At 40.3% G+C, this 22,819-nt stretch overlaps 1 protein-coding gene across 3 annotated transcripts in view; it reads right to left on the minus strand.

Annotated features, from left to right (window-relative positions):
* Nucleotides 1–14,757, minus strand: part of rhpn2 (rhophilin Rho GTPase binding protein 2) — a 30,180-nt gene extending 15,423 nt beyond the window's left edge. For all 3 annotated transcript variants that reach the window (XM_022745775.1, XM_022745767.1, XM_022745757.1), the window contains exons 1-3: nucleotides 14,599–14,757; nucleotides 9,307–9,422; nucleotides 4,538–4,666 (exon numbers count right to left, since the gene is read on the minus strand). In XM_022745775.1, coding sequence (XP_022601496.1) covers nucleotides 4,538–4,666; nucleotides 9,307–9,422; nucleotides 14,599–14,664 — 311 coding nt within the window. In that variant the 5' untranslated portion in view covers nucleotides 14,665–14,757. The remainder of the gene's footprint in view (nucleotides 1–4,537; nucleotides 4,667–9,306; nucleotides 9,423–14,598) is intronic.
* Between the last annotated feature and the right edge of the window lie 8,062 nt (nucleotides 14,758–22,819).

Genomic DNA, 22,819 nt, shown 5'->3' on the forward strand with positions numbered 1-22,819 from the left:
TTGTTATCGGAGTTGAGGAAATATAACCTGATAGATACGTGCTGCTGATCAGACAGAGTCTATAAAAACAAAACCCCTGCTGACGGAAGAACAATGAGGCGTTACTAAATAAACTGCGCTTTTTAAAAACATGAGAGGGTTGCTTCTGGATTTGCTTGACATTTAAGTTATTCCACACAAAACTACCTCCAATGAGACTTCAAACTTCAGCTCCAAAATAACCAACATTAACAAGAATTCATTGATGATTTAATCCCAAATGTCTACTATAATCATGACTCTTTCCATCAAAGAGATCAAAGATGAAGAACAAACTTTTCTCTGCATCAAAACCAGAGGGTTCAGAAAACAACTCCTCACACTCATTCATCACTTGATGATAAGGCGGCATTCCTCTGGCATACTGGCTCTGTGAATCACAGAAAACCTCATTCATCAGTAACAACTGACAGAGCACGATAGAGGCTGCAGTGTAATCCATTAGTGCTTGTAGATGAGATCACTCTGGTCTTTTCTCTGGTTTGATAGAGGGAGGGGGAGAGGGGCATGGGGGATGAGGATATCTGTTCTGCAGGGAATCTGAAATGTTAAAAGCCTCTCAGATGCTCACTCCCCACACACACACACACACACACACAGTGTACCAGTGTGCGAGACGTGGAACAGACTATTACCCTGGCAGTCTAGTTGAAACTCTGCTTCACAATGAAAAGCAGCACAGATTCAATTGTTGACAACATATAAAATGTGTTAAGTCACAATCTGACCATTTATAGTGAACATAAATTTGTTTTCTTACAAGAAACCAGCTGTCACAGGTGATGTCTAAAGTAATCTCAGATAATAGTGCAAATTATTCTCCTGTAGCAGAGTTAATAAAAGCTGCCTGTGGCACTGATGTCTTTATCTTACTCTTTTCATTTGTCATCAGTTCATTTGTGCTGATTCAATGGGGGTTTAAGAAAGTTCAGTTTGTTGTCCAGGTCGAGAACATTACAACAGGGAACTGAACAAATTTACTGCCTCACAAATCACAGAACAAGTAGCATTCTGGCTCTGTGCGAGACACAGAATGAATATTACACTCAGGAATGTACAGTATGTATTAAACATTATGTTTAACATGTTTGATGAGATTGGCAAGAATAGATACACAAGCTGCTATATTTTCATTAGGTGGTTGAACGAGGTCACTGACTTCATGTGCAGCATGTGCACCACACCAGTTACCTATACTGTATGTGCTTCGTGTTTTGCATTGCGTCATGCCAAAACCAGCTGGATCTGGTCTGAGAAATAACCTCAGAAAGACGCTATTCAGAGGACGGTGGACTGATGGGAAAAGCCTAGAAAAGTGAGGAGAGGTTTTTTGTTTCCGTAACTAAGACTGAGGTTGTGTTTCAGGCTGAAAGGAGGAGGCTAGCTCTCCTTTGTGGCTGTACAGCGTCATCCCACTGAGACGCCTGCTCAGAAGTGACAGGAGGAGACTTTCTCAACATATCTGATATTCCCACGTGCATGTTACCTGTACACCTGCATGCATGGCCTTTTGTTTGTCTGATGGTGTGAAAATAATGACGTGAAACCTTTGGACTTTGCACGTGTTTAATTTCTTTTTTTACACAGACACAATGGAGTAGAACTGATGATGGTTTCTCAGCAGGGCTATTGTCTTTGCATGAAGCAGTGAGCAGGTGCTCCTCTAAGAGCCTGATGACGAAGCTGATGGGAGGCTGACTGTTCCCACACTTGAGTCTGTTTGATCCCATGTGACAGGACACTTGGGCTTAAGGTTTATACAGAAGAGCAGCTGTTTAAGTTCGAGGATGCTGCTATCACATAATTAGTAAACTTAATGTCTTTTTCTTAGTGGACGATATGTTTTATCTAAGTCCAGAAAGAGGAGGTTGTTTCTTGTTTCTTTCCGCAGTGCAACAAACCCCTTCACAGCTGACACACTGTGTCAGTGTCTGTGGGTAACAATATCAGCCATATCATTAAATGGAACACAAAATACAATCTGGAAAATATATTTGCTTTGCAGGATTCCTGAGGGTTGAAATTCATCTTCTTATACAGGGAGTCCAGTCTGCCTGCAACCCCAGACAGGCAACCTGATTTATTAAAACCAGGTTAAATCCCTCTGGTCCTCGCTGCACTGAGACTTTGTAAGCCAAACAAACTAATCTGGCCTCCTTGTAGCGCCAACAAAAGATGGCATTTTGGATTTTATAAGGTCACTTTCAGATTTATGTCAAACTTTAACACAAAACTTGGTCTGCAGCTCAATACAAAATACAGTACATACTAATGTTTTTACAATGACTGCCTGAGAGCAGCAGCTTGATACTTTGTGAACCATGTAAGATTTCTGTCAATGACCCTCAGGACCATTTCCATAGTTACCACCACACAACACCCCCATCCCCCACAAATCTCCATAATGCCTCTATCCTCCTAATCATTCTATTGCTCTGTTGTGATGGGTTGTCATGGGTAACATGGCATCTTCGTTTGTGTATGCATGGTAATGTGTACAGGTATCACACATGTATTTGTGGTTATATATGTGTATATGCATTTTGTTATTGTCTGACTGAATATGTAGAGTAGGTTTAGTGTGTTTAGCATATGTATAGTGTGTGTGTGTGTGTGTGTGTGTGTGTGTGTATGTGTGTGTGTGTGTGTGTGTGTGTGTGTGTATGTGTGTGTGTGTGTGTGTGTGTGTGTGTGTATGTGTGTGTGTGTGTGTGTGTGTGTGTGTGTCCGGGCAGATGGCTGATAGAGGAAGTGTTCTTAATAAGAGGAGCCAGGTGGAGGCAGGCATCATTCAATCAAAGAGCCTTTAAATCATTGTAATTCTCTATCCGAAGACTTTTATTTTGAACATGTTACACATTCAAAATGGAAAACTTCTGTTTATCATTTAATATCTATGAAATCTAAATCTAAACCAAGTGCTCTCCTTTCCAAAAGCATATAGGTACTGTAGCTTATATGTTTATTTTGTCATTGGGTGACATGTTATCATGAGATAAAACAGAGAGACAACAATTCCCAAAGGATATCCGTCATCACTTTTATAAACATCTGTATTTCTGTATCAGTCATCAAGTCCTTAGTGTCGTACTTGACACGTGACTGTGTGCATCCCCCATGACATACATACTACATTGTCAACCACACCCTATACACCTGACTTGTCTTTAAAGAGAGAAAACACCTGAACCTATTACTGTCACACACACACCCGATCATCAGACTGTGTGAGAGAAGCCTTGTACTAGTTGTTTATCTTATACAAATTCAGCTCATCGTTTCCTTGTTGCTCTGTGCATTGTGTCTGAAAAACCAGCTGCTCCAGTTTAACAATAACAAACTCTTGCACTTCGTCTTTCATGTGTGTCTGTCTATTTCTTTCTCCATGCACCTCTTTTCTCTGCTCCTCTGTCATCAAGCATCTTTCATGATAACTTAATCACAGACTGTCAGAGCCATCAGTCTTTTGTTGGCTGCCAATTAACACTGTGTGTCTGTGCTCCTCTCCCTCTTATTTACATACTGACCGGACTTTGACCAGTTGTCACGTGTGCAGGAAATCAAAAATAGGGTCAGATCTAGTTCAAGATTAAGATTAGAGTTATACAGTTTTTTGGGTCAGTGGCGACACTGCTGGTGCCACAATCCTTTGTGTCTACAGCAGAAAGCTCTGGCTGCTGTGTGTGCACCTCAAGTTACAACACCCTCATCACAGGCAGTTAGCCTTATGGTACACCTTTAATTAATCTGAAAGATTATAGGTAATTATATTCAATTGCCTGCAGATACATTGCTTCTGACAACAAAACCACAGTCTTTTTCATTCATGAAATCAACTGTAAACCAACAGTGTAAAATGTTAGCAGTGCAGCTAAAAAACAAACAAACTAACTAAAATAAGTTGCAGTCTCACAAGATCTTACTTTTTTTTTTATCTTATCTTAGATTTTAAAGGTTCCATATCGTATTAAGTGAGATTTCCATGTGTTGTTTGATCATAAAGCAGCTCTAGGTTCTATATTAATACTGTGAAAGTATCAAAGTGCTCAGTCCACAGAGAAATGCACACATCCAGGGACTGAGTCTTAAATCCAGCCGTCAAGACTTCTGTAACTTTGTGATGTCACAACAAAGCAGTCACCACTTTCAGTCATGTCCCAAGCCCTGCCCACCTGGACCCACCATCCAACCTTACAGGATTTGGTTTCTCTGAGTGTTTACCTGAAATCTGCTCTATTTTTATCAGAAGAGAGGCTCGGAGCCTCCTCTCTTGTGATTGGCTCACTGACCTGTTGTTACTAGAGCTCCAGAGAGAAGCCTGAGAGAAAAGATGTAAATCTACATTGAGATGGTTTTTGGCTCTTAAAACCTTAAATATAAAGTGTAAAATATGGGACCTTTATGGATGAACTTACAATTAGCAACATCTTGCATTAGCAGCGGTATAAGTGGTAGAATCAGTAGCAGTGAAAGGAGAAACAGTGACATATGCACTTACTGTGTGTTCTGATAGACCTCCACTGAGCTGTTGAGTCCTTCCAGCTGTCCCATCAGGAGCTGCAGGTTGGCATTGACATAACTCAACTCCAACAGAACCATCTCTTTAACCTTGTTGTTAGATGTAGCCCTGCACACAGGAGAGATGGAGAGAAACAACAAAAAAAACATAAAGAGAGGGTGGAAGAAAAGAAAAGAAATATCAGCCTTGTTATTATCCACTCTGACAGAGCCAAACTTTCCTGCAGCTGATTATTAAAACGAGCGTGCCTCCCCTGGTATTCTAGACCACAGACCTGCGTCACTGTGCCGTGCTGTGCACTTGATTTACTCTCCAGCACACAACCAAGAGCTATGAATCACAGCTGTAATCCCTGTGTAGCTAAACAGCTCTTTCCCATGGTAAAAATCACTGTTTCAAAAAAAAATCCACCATTGCATGACAAATTTTATATGATCTCACACTGTATGTGCCACTACACAGAGAGGGGCCCATGTCACGGCAGAGATCACAAGTCACGCATTTAACCACAACCCTGCTGCATGTAGGTATTGTTCAAGGGCACATTAGCATGGCGTGTGCTTGAATCTGGGTAGTGTGGCTTAGGAATAGTTTCTTTAAACATCAGACCTCCCTGCTGTTCAAGTGAAATCATGCCGAGTGTGTGTGCTGGAAGTTGAGTAAACCAAATTACAAATTTTGCAAAAAAAACAACCTCCCTTTAGATTTCCACTAGTGATTTATTTCCATGTGATCCTTTTTTTTTCTATAACAATTTCACATCATTTCTGAATATTTCTGAAAACAAAAACATTCATTGTGTGCAGTATATACACGTGTGTGTGTGTGTGTGTGTGTGTGTCTATAAGGAGAAAAATTGAAAAAAGGATTAGGATTCACTGCACAGCAGAGATAAAGCTGTAATGATACCACCAAGTGGTGTGTGTCATTGTGTCTTTGTGTTAGCATACATAGAAAAAAACTGTCTGGATCCGTTGTAAAGCAGAATTTATGACACATTGTCATGGTGTCCATGGTAATACAAGGTAACACACATGCACACACACCCCAGCAGTTTCAATATATCCTTATCTGTGTCCTACAGTGAATCCTAACACACTCTCTGTCAGTAGTAACTAATGAGACATAACCCACACGTACACAACCCTGCTCCAAACCTGTCAGTCTGGAGCTGATTCACTGTTGTCAATCAGAGCCTGTCTCTTTGTAACCTCACCGCTCTCTAACCTGTAATTACCCTGTAATCACAGAGGATGTGATTCTTACCACGAAAGGTGAGATGTAAAGAAGCACTAGCAAAAAAAAAAAAATCAGTTCAGCTGAAGGTTACAGAACAAAAAATCAAATAAACCAGGTCTTAAAAAACAGTCAATACCACTGTGTTTCAGGAGAGAAACGCCATTCAAAAATCAAATGGTTTAATAATAATATAAACTTTTTATGAATCATTGGAGGAAATATTAGTAATAATGTATTGTTTCCTGCTAAGAAAAACAACACATACACAGGGAACATAACAGGGTCAACCTCTTCTTAACATTGACACCACACCATCACTTCCCTTTGGCCCGCTGAAGGGTTTCTGAGGAGGTCTGGTCTGGGGAATCCATCATGGTGAAGGAGGTAGAGGTGTTGTGGTTTGGACTGAATGTATGCCAGCTTGCTGGCCCAGAGGTTATTATTAATATCCTATTTAATATCATGCTGCGGTGCATGAGAATCGGACTGTAAACCAGGAAATGTGGTTTCAGTGAAGTTTTCTTCTTCTCCGAAAACACTGATTCTCTGTTTTTCGCAGACTGACAGTTTGTTGTATTTTTCCTCGAGGCCTTAAACGAGATATCAGGTATTGATTGGAGTTTGATAACTGACAGAGTTTATTACTCTCCATTATATAAAACTGTTAAGAACTAATCAACGTCTGTGCCAAACAATTGTATATTGTCTTCTGTGGCTCTGGCAGAGCTTTCTAGTTTGAAAAACTAACAAGAAGAGAAGAGAACTGGTCTGACCAGACTGACTCCACCTGTTGCTGATAGAGAGAGGAATGCAGGACAAGAGAGGAGAGGCAAAAGGAAGGCAGGGGATAACACACGCACACACTTTCTTAATAGGTTCTTTTGATTTGATTTGAGAATCCAGAATCATGACATGAGTACAACATGACAAACCAGGTGGATGTCAAAGGTACAGTAGCCATGACAACCCCTGTGCCCATCCCAACAGACACTGACACACACAAGTGGGAGAGCACAGGTAGAACTACAGTCAGACTTCATGTGATTTAAGGCCTTAAAAATAAATCTGAGGGGGTGAACTTGAAGCTCAGAAATGCACGCAGGCTGTTGTCTGGGCTGCAGCTGGGCTGGCAAAAACACACACTCACTCACAGACACACACCATTTGCCCCTGGACTTGGCTGGGCAGACTTTGTGAAGTACTGAAGGAATGTGGAGGCTTCTGAGGCAGTAGGCTTAGATAGGCCTAACAGGCACGCAGGCACACACACGCGCACACACACACACACACACACACAGTGGTATCCTCCCTCACCAGACTAATCTTTACACAAATGTTAAGAGAGATAATCCAGGAATCCCAGTGGGAGAAGTTGAGGCGACTGTCAGAGGAAAGTTGTACCTACTTTTGAATCTCTTGTTTCTTTACACAGGAAGCTTCCGCCTCAGAGACAAACACACTTCAGCTCACTTGACTTCTCTCGCTTTTTTCTCCCTTCAAACAGAGAGGTTTGCATGGCACATACAGTACGTCCTGAGCAACACATCCAGAGGGATACAGCCGGGAGGTCTGTGTGTCGACTCTCCTCAGTCACTGAACCTCGATCTCTAAGCTTATTGAAGCATGATGCATCAAGGAGAAAGGCAATGAGCAGTACAAATGTTAACAAGTAAACTGGTGTAATGGCAAACCGAATCTGACAGCCGCTCCAGACAGGACGTTTTAGCCCAAATAGACTCTTATGACAATAGACTATAGGTGACGGAGACACCAATGGAACCTGGTGGCTACATTTTACAGTGTCCCACCCTCACACCCTGCGCGCTGTTATTGGCTGGGGGCTCCACACCCACTGCCCAAAGGTTTCAGCCCAGAAATGTCCTGAACACAACAAAAATAAAAAAACATGGCCTCATACTACACAGAGACCTCATGACCTAATGATGAAGCAAAAACACCTAAAGAAGTAAAAATTCTCTCACACTATTTTTGTCTCACCAGGAGGCCAGTAGCTGACAGACTGGTTTTTGTTCCAGTGTGGCAGGTTCTGGTGGTGATGCAGTTAAAACAGTGAAGAGTGTGCTCTTAGATCCTTAGAAAGTTACAACAGAGCGATCTTCAGAAATTCACTCCTCAAATACGACGGTCTTACATCTCAGTTTCCGTCAAACACTTGAAAGCAAACCAACTACAGTTAACAAAGGCCATCGCAGACCCTTGGTGGAGACATGTAGCATTAACCTTTATGCCACATGATGAATGAGGCAATAACAACTGAGGTTGATCAGGCTGATATTTCTGAAAGTCAATTCTTATCTATATTTCATTCTTTTCTTTTCTTCTTTCAATCAAAGATGAGACTTTTGTTCTGGAGGCTACAGAAGAGAAAAACAACAAAGTAAAAGAGAAAGAGTTTAATGCCTGTACACAACCGCAACATTAAATGTGTTTATAACTTGGGTTTACAATATATCAGTGAAACTAAATGTTATGTTTCAGAGGGTCAGTTCAATGCTAGTATAAAAATTAACCCACATATAGTCCACTTATAAAATGATGACTGGTTTAAAAACAACATTCTCGACAAGTGAGTAGAAAAATGCAGAAAGCTACGTTCAAAAAAATAGCTTTTTGTGAGGAGAAGCCCCCAACCAGACCAAACAAAAAGCATAAGGTTGCAAAGGTTATGAGAGGACAGTAAAGTCACTCATATCTCTCTGTTACACTATAGAAGGCAATCTCAACTTCTGCCATTCAATCCAACTAGAACAGGTATGTCAGCAGGAAGAAGAAATTTCTCTGTTTATTTTTAAAATCTCAGAGAGCAGACACATCTTCCTCCACACTAAATCCACCTGTTACCTCTTCAGCCACATGATAAAACAACCGAAACTTTTCTTAGTCGCAGAGGAAAAAGTCTTGTCTGGAGATGTAGTTTTTTTTACAAACCCAGGGGAGAACAAATGCAAAATTACAAAAAGCAGTCAAATCCTATCAGAGGTCCTGAGTGGAAGCTTCACATTTTTGCAACCTGTAATCAAAATACAAAGGCTCTGTGAAATATTGACAGTGGCTCTTTGGGTACATGAAATCCTCCTCTTCATGATTATTATTACTTAATATCATCTGCCACCTTTGATTGTTTTTGGTCTTGCTGAGATTTCATGGCAACTCACGACACAACCGTGACGGAAGTGAAGCCAAAGGGACAAGCTACAGTTTACTACAGGTCACATAAACTACTGTGACCTCACTGACAAATAATACAGGTAATATGACTGACACATGAATCAATGATGTGAGCAGTTGGTTTTCCCTTATGTAACAATTGTAAAGGCATTTCTGTGCCTGTGTGTGTTTTTGTTTGAGGTCTTTGTTCTTTGTATGTTTTAGGATGATTCAATCTTCGCACTAAAAAAACAAAGGCAGACACTCAAAAATACAGTGTGTATGTATGTATGTATGTATGTATGTATGTATGTATTATCAGTCATCACTTCTGTTCTTACTTCAGCAGGTTCTCAGCTCCGGCCCTCATCCTCATCTCTTTGATGATCTGCTGGTTCAGACTGGCTCGCTTGTTCTGCAGTTTGCTTCGTCCAGTCTGGGCGAACGGGTTACAACCCTGAGACAAGGAGATACAGGAACAATCATGTCAGTAAAAAATAATAACTTATTAAAATGTGAGTGAAATAAACAATGGGCTCATCTAGAAAAACTCATCATCATTTTTACATCTCCATCATGTCATTCAAACCATGTTTTGTATATTTATTTATTTATTTATAGCAAGTCAGTCCCAAGAAATTCTCTTCCATGAGTAATACTACAATCTACTGAACATGTCTTGAGTTTTTGTTTTGATTTTTACTTTATCTTTGCTCCCTGATATAACAGTAAAAATAAATCTATGCTGGGTGTGGGAAGAGCTGCACCTTGCCTACAGTATGCAGCTGAAACGCATGCTCTCACTCAGTGTGTTTACACATACTGGCCTGTGTAGGGCTGGACTGTGTGTCCTTGTCCCTATCACAACCACAAGTGTCCCAGCCTTCCTAAGTCAACAGGCTGTTGCTCATACTAGCACAGATAAACTGGCCACAGACATTCATACTGGCTGACTAACAGCAGAGCAGAGGTGTGGTCTGCACTGTACTCTGGATGGCAACACAACAACAAGATGCACTGAGACCTGTCAGCTCAGTAAAACCAGTTAGTTTACTGTCCTCAGCATGGAATGCTTTTACATTCTCATTATTTATCTGACTAAATCTGATGTCAGCAGAAGAATGGGCTTCGGTTTCTGCTTACTAACATCAAGGTAAAGAGTCAGAGGTCACAGCACTCAGTCAACACATGACACAGAACCAAAGAGAAAATATGTCAGTGTAGTTATATGTTCATTTCTCATATGTTTTTTTTATTTCAAAGTACAAATTGACCTTTTTCTGCCCTTGAGGTCAGAGTTAGAGTCACATCAGCTACAGGGAGGATGTAGACTCTGACTCATGCTCAGCAGATCAGACAAACAGCCTGACTCAAATTCACAAAAACCTTCAGATTTCAGAGCGGAGAGGATACATTTTCAGTTTCAATGACTGAACAAAGAAGAAAAAAAACTGAAAGAAAAAAAAGGGCGTCCAAGTTTGGACACACTGATGAGAAGACAAGTACTAAAACACCAAAGATGGACACTAAGATTTTTGTTACAAAACACAAAGCATCCTAAACAATGGATATGTGAGAAAAAAAAATCTAATTTTTCCCACCAGCTATCACATCTTCATTTTTTGTATTTTACATCATCTCCCAAATTTCCAATACCCTTTTCTCCTGCACCGCGGTCAAATTTGTTTCTAACGCCACTGCTCAAAGTGGAGAGGTCGTGGACAGCCACCTGGGTCCTCCCATACATGTGGTGTCACACAGGTGGTCCACACAATCCCTCTGCTGATCCCCACTTCACCTGCTGCAGCAAGGATGTAATCCCTCACTGGCGTGTTACATATAAATACCACACTGATTCCCTTCATTGAGTTAATCGTAAAATCCATGGTGAGTGAACAAATATTTTTTAATTTTGGCTCAGGTTCGCTCCTCACATGGCAGATAATTACAGATCACGTACACCCACATATACATATAGACATATAGACATTTTTTTGTGACAGTATAATGCACTCCATAGCCACTCCGCTATCATAACTTGGGTGTTCCCGTACAAACACTTCAGTGACCTGATAGTGTAATGATTAACTATATATACAAACGAGAGCCTCGTTAATTACACAATAGAGCTGTAATGAGGCTACAGTGGGCGTGGCACTGCCAGCCGTACCAGGAGCTATTCTTGGAATGACGGCAGGGTGAGGACATTAGCGCGCAAAACACAAGAGGGCGTGGACTTATTACAGTACATCATCACGTCAATTATTACATCAAAAATTAGGTGTGTGTGTGTGTTAAAGAACAAGGGAGTGGCTAATGATTGACAGTAACCATAACAGTATGTTTCCATTTTTGATATGTAGGAAACTTCAACACATGCGTTCCAAAGCAATGACCCTGATCCTGTGTAGTAATCCTTATTTAATAATTTAATGTCTCATCATTAGGACCTACTTTTAATCCACAAACCTGCTGTTCTGATATCACACTTTTTGATTTATACTTATGAATTAATTAGGACTTTTGTGCTTTGTTATGTTTGTCATTTGATACTGTTGTACAGTTTGTTCTTTCAGTCTGCAGCTTTTTGCTTGTCTAGAAGTTTGTCCTTAATCTTTGTAGAATTAAACTGGTTCAATTTAACTCAGAACTGAAACCCTAAACATGGCAACTACCCCTGCTAATGCCTTGCCTAACCCACTGAACCACTCAGGGAATTGAACCCCTCATGCACATTGGCATGTTCAAACAGTGCACCCTTTCTCTAAGAGCATGCAAAACACTTCATTAGAGCAAAACACAAAGACAGTCCAGTCCCATTATCATATCCATTAAACAGCAAATATTCTTGCTGTTGTATAACGCTTCATAAAGAACATGTGGAGCAATGGCTCATGGGATAGCTGGTTCATACAAGTGGTGATTAAGACTGGCAGCCAGCCAGGGTTAGAGGCTTCAGCCACGACCCAGTTACGACATCATGACGGACTCACAACTGCCTGTTGGCCCTATAAATACACAAGAGTGTGTTCAGTATCTCTATATCCACACCTCTTTATGATGATAAGCTGAATCATGCATGCTCCCCAATTACAATTACAGCAGGGACCCTTTGACAGATTGCTCATTCAATCCAAAGAAAGACATCTTTATATTCAGTGAACTACTGTAAGAGACAATATTTGATCACAGCTGCATCTCTTATTTTCCTTTTTCCAACACAAACCCCGCTGAGGGAATCTAAGTGTGTCTCCAAGTCAAGGGAGCTTGTCTGGTTTGTGAACCGGGACACATGTTGTCAATTTGCGGCTGTTGTCAAGCTGGAGGACGGCCTCAGGCCAGATGGTACGTCAATGCTCTCACTGGCCGAGGAGGATAAGGAGAAAAAAACATGCCGATTCGGCTTTTTGTTCTGCCATGTTTCCATCCTGCAGTTCCTCCAGTCGGAGCTCAGCCAGCTGGAGGTGAAACAGTGGACGGCTGGGAAGGAAGCCCTGAACCACAACAGCACCCCCGAGCATCAGTCGAACCCAGCGAAGCCTTGTAAATCATTAAACTCATTTTCACCCAGGAGAAAGCAGGGCACAAAAAATGGAAGCAAAGATCGTCTTGGCTCCACTTGGTTAAAATTTGACCAAAAACTTTCCAAATTGCAAATCTCTTTAACATGACACAATGAGAAGCAGAACTCATTGCTTTGTGGTTTCAGTGAATGTGCAGGCCTTTTTATACTGAGAAGGTTCTGCTTCTGCAATGAAATTAAAGACTGCTGAACACTCAAGAAATATGGAGGGTAAAGGAAATGTAGAGAGAGTGAGAAAAAAATCAATGAGTTAGGCTCAATGTGTTTTACAGTAATAAGGGAAACAGTTTGTGATTGAGGTATTAGACTCAATAGTCTCCCCTCATGTCCTGGGGCAGTCCCAGACCCTAGATCCAACTGGCCTTTTTATAGAAACAGGAAGTGCAGCACAGAGCCCAAATCCAGACAGCGTTCAGAAGGGGATTCGGGGGGATTGAAATACACAAAGGACCTGTTCAGATGCCCATCTAAACAAGCTTGTCTATGAAAACAGTCCAGTTGAGGACACTGTTACAAATGTGGAGGAATGAGACATGGACCACAGCATGGCAGACGGGGGAACTCAGTGAAAACACATTAGATAATCTCTCAACCACTGCCAAGTGCCTTTCTCGTAGACACAAACTGGGCAAACTCAGAGCTCCTGAAAATGTTACAGTCGCAGGTACATGAAACATGAAACTGGTTAGAGAAGTTGGTTAGCTGCTGGTTCTGATGAAATGAATCTTAATTACTTTAATGGTTGTCACTGTATAATGACAACATATCAGCTAATTTACAGACAGGGAGAATACTCCTCTTATCTGAGTGACAATTTGCATAACCTGCCACCTACATTTGCATTTCTGTCTTTTGCATAATGCTGTTATCCAGAACATCTCCCATGTCTGCAACTCTAAGATACAGACAATAAAAAAAAAGGTCATAGGTCAGGGCTTTAGTGGCCTTACAATGTCCCCTTAAACACAATGGTAATCATGTTATGAAGAAATAATAAAAGAAGTAAACACCTGGTTGTGAGGAAATATTGAACTATTTTTTTAATCAGATTAAAAGTAAGAATAAAGCAGGTCTGACAAAATTATCTAAGGACAGTAGGTTAATCTGACCTAAGGTTACCAGGGATATCAACAAAGCCTTTGAGGAATTCCTCCTCCTTAACACTTCCTGTTATTTGTCAATCACCCTCACACCTCTGACAGCCAGCAGGGATATGAAAAGGTTAATTATGGGATGTTTGGTCAGTGGCCTTTCAGTCTCTCCCACTATCAGTGACTGCAGGAGATACAGCTATTCTTGGAGTAAGACACACACACACACACAAACACACACACACTTACACCTGAAGCTGACAGCGCTGTGGTTTCTGCTGCTGTTGGTGACACATCAGTCAGGAGTCTTTGTCATACTAAATCTAAGACTGACACCATACTATTTCTAAAAATAAAAGCAAATTATAACACGTTTCATATGGTGTTTAATATGTACCTTTGTTTTATGTTATTTTAATTATTCAAATTGCCTTGTTTTTATTTCATTTTCAGTTCAATTTAGTGCCATCTTAATGTTTCATTTTGAATGTATTTCCATGCCTCTGTCAATCACTTTGAATTGCCTTGTGTCTGAATGCAGCTATTTAAATAAACTTGTCTTGCCTTCTGTTTTATTGTATGTAATATCACGAAGTAGTTTCTCCCGTCTGTTGATGTAGCTTGAAACTGCGAGGTAGGTTCAGCCTGTAGTTAAATAACCAAACTACAAATACATATTAACCTACAATATAATTATATCTGGCGAGGAGACGAAGACAACAAGGGTGAAGTCTGTTACTTGGACGTTTGTATGCTGCATTAGCACTGAATTGAGATTGTTATTGAAAACATAACATTTAAGACGCTGTAGACAAACCAGAAGAGCAGTTGAAAGTCAATATTATTCACAACTGTAAAAAGAATCTCCCTCTCACTGTACATTACGACAGTCAATACAGCAGACGGATGGAGCCACGGTAGCCTATAATTTCGTAAAGTGAAGCGACAAAAAAACTCACCTTTCTGAAATAATTGCTGTCTCCTCGGCTGTTTTTCATGCCGTTTGGTAAAAGTGTGTCCGTCATCCTGAAGGCTCACACTCGAGAGAGTAAAAAAACAGGTGAATTAGAGGTTAATTTAAACCAGACCGCTGCTGTTCAACAGGTGAGTATCCGCTGTCCTCCAACAATGTGTCCGATATGACTTCACTTTACTCAGCCACCGACTTTTCCAGCAGAAACCAGAAACTCCGCCCACACGGAAAAAAAAAAAAAGACTTGTGATGCATTCACAGGCAGAAACTCCCCCCGGCGCCGCCTGTGTCATTCAGGTAACGTAGTGCGGAAGTCGTTAACACCTGTCGAGTTACCTGTTAGAAAACTGTTCACCGATTAAATCTCATAATTAAGACCGATTTACAGACGCAAATCAGCAGCCGCACCATGTGGTGCACAGGCGCAGGCTGATGAAGTAAATCACTTTTATGCTAAAATAGCTTGGTTGGGCTGATTAAAGACCTACTGTTGTTGTTAAAAGCTGTATTTACATTTACATTAACAGTTGTCATCAAAACAGTAATTAATAAAGTCAATTCACAAACAGAAAAACACAAGTGAGATAGAAAATACAGTCCATATTGTAATAAAACCATACTGAGTAATAATTATCTGAAGCTTTAAAAATAATAATCACTTAAATGTCCAACACCTGTCTGACTGAAGGAAGTCACATGTTGACAACTGTGTCAAAGTAATGTATCAATGCTGAAGATTAAAACAATATCATCATCAAGAAGTCAATAAAGTAAAAATTCAGCTAAAATACTGACAAAGTACCAGCAGGAGTTTAAGGAAGTACTCATTTGACATTTTTAACACCTTTGGAGCAAATTTGTATAATGCCAATAATACAAAATTATTCAAAACAGCTGCTTCCCTGTAAAACTATAAATAGAAGTTTTCTGCACTGACACCAGAAACGGGACATACTATACTCTATTGTACACTGTGTACACGTGCTGTGAATCATACCTTGACTTCAAATTAAACAGGCTCTTGAGCTGGAGTGGACAAACTGCTGCTGCTGCTGCTGCTAATAACATTATAGTGTGTCATCATCATCAGTTATTATCACGTGAATGATTACAACTGTTACAGTATAATGCCTACATGGAAACAGTTTTATTTTCTGAGGCTGCATAAAGCATTTGACTTGCTGAAGAGCATTCATTTGAATCATATCTGTCAATATTAAAATACTTGGAGTCTTATGTGTGAGTGGTATGAAAAAATCTCCAAAGTCTGTATTGTTATGAAGCAAAAAAAATCAATTAAAATAATGTATGTATTGTAGGAAAAAAACTTATATTTTAACAGCACTCTTCAGGTGTTTTTCCTTCGCACATCTCATCACATGTGGAGAGACAGACAAATGGTCTGAGAGATACAAACAGAGACAGATCGATGTAAACACTATAAAAACTAATAAAAATGTACAGTACCTGGTCTTCAAGCTGCATTTTTATTTGGTTGCCTAGCAACTGCAGCAAGATGAGATGTGGTCAGTTGCCGGGGCTTTTTTCTGATTGTGCTGATTTCCGATTGACTTCCCTGTGAGAGGGTCTGTGGGTGAACTGAACTCTGAGCCTCAGTCACTTGTTTAAAGGTAAATCAACAGTATTTGTTGTGCTGCATTATTACCTCCATCCAAGAGTGTCTTATGTCTTCACCCATGTTGGTTTGTTTCATTGGTTTGTATGTTTGTCAGAAGGATTACATTACATGAAATGTATAGAACCTATTTGCACCAAACTCAGTGGAGGGATGGGGCATGGACCAGGGAAGAACCCAGTAAACTTTGGTGCTAATCCGGTCAAAGGGGCAGATCCAGGAATTTTTTTATCACTTTCCTTAACATTGTGAGACAGGGCATTTTTCGACCATCATTGTTTTTTAGGAAATAGTGTTTGGATCGTAATGTAAGAAATCAGACATTTTATTGTCTTGAGATCTTTAAGTTTTTATAATTTAGTGCGCATCCAGATAACAACCTGAATCTCACTGACGTGTAGGTAGGATTGTTTGGCCTTGGCAGAGGTATGCACTCAACTGAGTGCCATTCTAGTTAGTAGTGTGTTTGGCTCTTTCATTTTGCTTGTGTCTGAGGTGAAACTAAAGACGCCGTCTGGTTGCGTGTGTCTGGTTTTGCCAGTTAGAAAGCAGGTTAAACTCCTGTTTGTGGAGGAGGTGGTTTATAAATGTCAGGCGAGGATTATTGATAACAACTAAATGGAAGTGAAGCCAGAGTATGAGCGTGTGGCTGTGGCTATAAACTAGGCCAAAGCTGTATTTGTCTGGGAAATATCTGCTTCTGAAAGCCAGACAAAGGCTTTTCGAACGGAAACATTTCTAACCTCATTTAACATCTGTGTGGCTGAATGATTTCATTTCCATTTGACTCATGAATGTTAGAAGAAATTAAAAAATTGCATACAGATGTTCTGTCTTCTATGACATCTACTCTCGGGATCTTTGTTGAAAGATATTACATTTACATAATTACTGGCTAATCCCTCTGCAGGGGAAAGTTGCAGTGTTTTCAGGGCTCTCACAGAGGAGGTTACAACTGGACAAGAGAAAAAAGCTCAAGTTGTAACTGACCATTGACTCTAGTCAGGTGTTACACATTCTCACAGTACTGAGTTAGATGTCAAAATCCTGTACAAACTACTCAAACTGGTTATGTTGGTGACCAGGTTACACTAGATCAAAGACATTTGCACTCGTGGATGTTTGCCATTAATTCACTTCAGGCTGCTGACACCATTTGTTTCATTTCCTTCAGTTTTGGCCTACACTTGCTTGTGTTTTTTGGTTTAGAACAACCAAGTAAAGCAAGCATGTATTAGTCACAATGGTCACAGTTTGTCAGGAAGATATTTATTAGTCCACATGTTAATGCTTCTTGTTCATGGTCATAAGAGAGACCAGCAACACAGATTTGTTGCGTGACATATTTGAGAAATTAACATTGACATTGACATGATGGCGATTAAGTGATCAGTTGCATCACTGCCTACTTCTGTCTTCATGACAGAGGTCTGGACTTTGGTTACACAACAAAAAACATTAATGTTTACAGAGTGCAGGAGCTTCTCAATCTGTGGCTATGAGTCTATGATGCCAATCTATGTAGCTGCTAATTATGCTTTGAACTAGTCCAATTATCGATTAATGAATTGACAGAAAATTAACTGTCAGCATTTTTGATAAGTGATCAAGTTATCAAAGAGATGTGGGATGGTTGTTGTACTAAACTAAATCAACCACTAGGTGGAGGTAGAGATTAATAATTCAGCCTTAATGTGGAACATAATTTCTTGCTCTTCCCCTTTGAATCAATGGATGATCAGCTTTAATCCTTTGGTTTTATGATGGTTTTCTTCAAATAATTCAACATAAATGCAACCCACACAAATTTTTACATTTGTCTGATAGGATGACTCTCGCTGTATGGTTTTTTTCAAATGATCACAATACTTACAATCAACCTTTCACAGTTCAAAATATGATGATAATTCAATGTGTCTTTCACACACATTTGTAGTTTCAAGTAATGAATGAAATCAACACAGGTGTAACTGATAGCAACACTGATGAAAACACAGGTGTAACTGATAACAACACTGATGGCCTAGTTCCATTTACGTGTGACTATGTGAGCCATGCTATTAAACCCACATGAACAATACCAGAGCCCTGGAAGTGCCACTCCTAAATGAAATGTAGTTATTATTAATATTATTATGTGCACCTGTATTTGACAAGTCACGATTTCTGCCATGCATCTATTCTTTCTTCACCAGTAGGCCTTTTCTCATGGCAGACATTTGACTTGTCTTAGAAGGCAATAGATGCCTCTATTTGATGTTTTTGATCATTAGTAGACCAACATTTTGATAAACAGATCCCTGAGTAGTTTACCACTCATGCTCCACATGCACACATACTAGGATGATCATGTATGTGTATGCTACAGTGCAGGTTACATAATATTAAAAATCGGCTATGTGTTATGAGGCAGGATGTCGTATGTGTTATTTATGTTTACATAAAAACTCTCTAAGGGCACCTTTAAGTGTCCTAATAAGCTTTGGCACTGAGCCAGCATGTATTAGCCTATAGGGCTCAGAAACACTTCAATGGAATGCAGCCTTTATTAAATGTTTTTCGTGCTATGACATGCCTGCTGTAAAAACGATGAATAGAGGCTATTATTGATGCTGTAAATGATTATATTGGTGATAATGTAGAGATTAATTTTAAAGTGAACTCAGTAGATCTTGTACAGGGGAAAGCATTGCTGCACTAACTTCTATGGGCTGAAAGTTGTTAATCTGTTGAACTTCTGGGAGATCTCAGCAAAGTTTGGTCAGATGTTCTCTGTTGTATTTGTGACTACAATCAATTGCTGCATCGGACGTGGAAAGAGCATGGAGTCTCAACTAGTTAGCAACAGAACATTATTTGCTCTTCATCAGAAAATGAATGGGACTCCAAATATACAGCATAATGGGTAGGCATGTAAAGGCATGTATGTACTTTAAATGCTTTTCTTATAATCCCAGAGCGCTGCAGGATAGTGAAAAACTGAGATGTATTTTTCATTGACAGCACATTTTATAGGATCTTCCTATTGAAATGGGTGGTCCATATTCTTCATCAACACTGCTACATGTTCTGTGTTTTAGAGGCTTTTCACCCTGGAAAAAATAACCCCCTTCAAGAGAGGACTGAATATTTCAATTTTTTCTAAAGGTACTAAAATCTGATAACAATACCATCTATCAACAGGAACCCCTATTAGTTAAACCATATAGAAGTCCCTGCCTGTTGAAGAGTGCAGTGAACTGAGGGTGCTTTGCCTTTCCGCTCATTTCTCTTCTCCTCACAATGAAGCACAAAGCCGTTTGTAAGTGAACTGCTTCCCGGCTGCTTTTCTAAAGGCAGAGGGGGCACGGCGGTGAACAACAGGCACCGCCGTTCAACCCCCGACCCGACAGGAAGTGCTGTGGGGTTGCTATGCAGCTCTGCTCCCCAACTGCAAGAACTCTGAGTTCCCTGTTAACAAATGATGTGTGGTGAGGGCAGTATGGCAAACCATTTGAGCAGGCACTCCAGAAGCTCTACAGTAAGAATAGATCAAGGGCAGGATGAAAGAGAGAATGAGAGAGCGTGATAGTTTGTCCTTGGCTGCAAAGTGGTGTAAGGTTCATGGCCTTCTCTCCTTCCTTTCTCTTTGGGTCCCTTTGTCCACATTTCACCTTTTTTAACTCCCCACCTGTATCTGTCCCTCCTTTTCTCTCCCACCTCTCCTCTGTCAGCGGCTCTCTTCCTGCTTTGTTCTTTGCTTGTCTCTACTCTCCCTCTCTCATTCAACCCTCTCTCCCTTCCTTCCATCCTGTCTCGCCCTCCATCATTGCTACCTCTGCCAAGGAGGTTATGTTTTCACCCATGTCTGTTTGTTTGTTTGTTTATTTGTTTGTTTGTCAGCAGGATTATGCAAAAAGCATGGAACCGATTTGCACCAAACTTGGTGGAGGGATGGGGCATGGGCCAGGGAAGAACCCAATCAATTTTGGCACTAAATCTGGTTAAAGGGGCAGATCCAGGAATATTTTATCACTTTTCTAAACATTGTGAGATAGGACATTTTACAACATTTTAATCAAGGTCTCAAGAAATAACGTATGTATGTAGCTTTAAATAGATTAGTATGAATTAAAACAGTAGACTGTGAAGGAGATGGTTTATTCAGCTCCCTTAAGTGAAACGACAACCAAATGTTAGAACAACTAAATGTAGTTTTCAATTATATGACGTGATGTAAAGTTAAGTTAAGAAGAGTCAAACCAATTTAACTAAAACCACAGATAAAGACAATATGGAGGATTTAGTTTCCACCAGTAAGGATAATGGTCACAAAGTCATTGCAGGACCAGAATAGAGACCCAAAACCTGAAATGAAGAACAGCTTTTGGGAGCACCTTTATCATCTATGTATATATATCCCAAACTATGAGATAATAATTGGTATTTTCTCCTGATTATATTCTGTATCCTCAAACCATGAGTTTGTTGGCTCAAATGAAGAGTGTTAGATTGTAGGAGGGTTCAGTTTAGCCGGATTTGGCTGCCAGGTGCTTACATGTACTGTATAATGCAGTGCAAGATAAACAGTGAAAATTGTCAGGTGGACAGTGGATAATCCACATGGACCAGCTGAATTCTAATGTTTGTTGACTCTCATGTTCCCTCCAGGAGTCATCTGTAATACTCCATCCACCCACCAGATGTCCCTGGACTTCCTTCCTGTCTCCATATAAACCTGCTCACCTGTTTTCCATTTTCAATCACCTGTGCTTCCCTGCCCACTTACACACCTGGTCTTCATTTCCCTCATCTGCCCCTTAATACTTTTCCTAGTCCTTTTCCCCCAGTCATTGTTGCTGTTTCTCAATTTGCATACTTCCATACTCACACTTGGTATTTGAGTACATTCACATTGACAAGTTCAACAACATGCAGTGCACTATAAGTACCCAGATGGTGCAAAACAATGGACACATCTAACCCTTAACGGTCAGCATCTTGGCTACATAGCGGAAGGGGAGGGACCATCGACGTATTGTCAAAGATGTGAAAACGGTGGCTGAGGAAGGAGGACACATCATGGGCAAAACTACCATGTCACATGACACAGGGGGCACACACAGGAAAGTAAAACGTTCATTTTCAACTCAAGTGAGCAAAGCAGCAAATATTTTGGTGGGCAACAATCGCATTCACATATTGCGATTGTCATTTCCGGTGAGTGCGCAACAGCAGTGTTTGACTTGGGACAACACCAACCCGCCGAAATTCACACACTACACTGGTAAGTATACTGTGTACACAGTGTGCTACATGTGAGTGTACTAACCGAAGTATCCGATTTTAAAGGCTGCATGTCTCTTTATGTCTCATTCTGTTATCCTATGTGCCTTTTACCTGTTGTCTGTACCTGCCTGTCAATCCATCTGACTGTAAGCCTGATCCTCGTCTTTCAGGCTATTAAAGTTCCTTCACTGAACCTGCCTGTGTGTCTATGTTTGGGTCCTCCCTGCCTGTGCTGTTGCCACCAGCAACAAGAGATACATGACATGAATATACTCGAGATTCTTGTAGCCTGGGTGCTAATTTCAGCATGCTAACATTCAATGATAAAATGCTGATGCTGTTGATCGAGCAAGTGTAATGTTTACAATTTTCGCTACTTTACTCCAGCATGTTAGGATACTTACATTTGCTTATTACAACAGGTAAAGCTGAGGCTGAAGGGGAATGCCATTAGTTTTGCAGGTGAAAGTACAGGACAAATTAAAATTTTGACCCAATGGTGGTGCTAGATGAAACATTAAAGGGGCTATTTGTGAGTTTTCTCTACTGCCGAAAATGGTTTCTTGCCCGAAGTGGGTGGTGGGGATCGGAAAGTGACGAGATGTGCCGCGGCTAGCTGGTTAGCATGCTAACTTTAATAGAAGAAAAGACGAGTGTTAACATTGGCGTTGTTTGATGCATCTATTATCTTTTATCCTCTAGCTATTAATGCAAATGTTGGCTATGTAGCATGGCAAAAAGGGATAAAGAAAGCAATTAGGACTCAATCTCTGGGGATATCAAATCTTGTGCCAGTCAGTCCTGTAGATATTGAGATATTTCACAGGATAAGTGAAAAATGTTTCGTGCTGTTGTCATTAGAGGATCGACAAAATCAGTAGGATTCATCTTTTGGGGACAAAGAACATTGGTACAAAATTGCAAACTACTCCATTGCTGAGGTTTTCTCCTGACATCATCTTAATAAACCTAAATTTGAGAGAGCTGCAACAATAAATTAATTACTGATAAAGACAGACCCAATTAGATACTTTTGTTTTGATTTACTGTAACACAACCTCTTCCCAATGTTGTCACAACCTATGACATCGTTGAATAAAGTAGGTTGTGGTGGTTCTGTCTGTCACATACAGCTCTTACCATGATCAAGTATGGCTGCACCAGGTACACTTTCCAAGCATCAACAAACATTGCCTGAATTATAAACTATTTCCAAGGCGTACAACATGCATGCCTCACATGTTCTCAAATCCTCTCTATAACATAAACAGAAACAAAGTAGCTTAAATATGTTCACCCATGG

Source organism: Seriola dumerili, unplaced genomic scaffold (genome assembly GCF_002260705.1).
Source record: "Seriola dumerili isolate Sdu_G_001 unplaced genomic scaffold, Sdu_1.0 BDQW01000003.1, whole genome shotgun sequence".
NCBI lineage: Eukaryota > Metazoa > Chordata > Actinopteri > Carangiformes > Carangidae > Seriola > Seriola dumerili.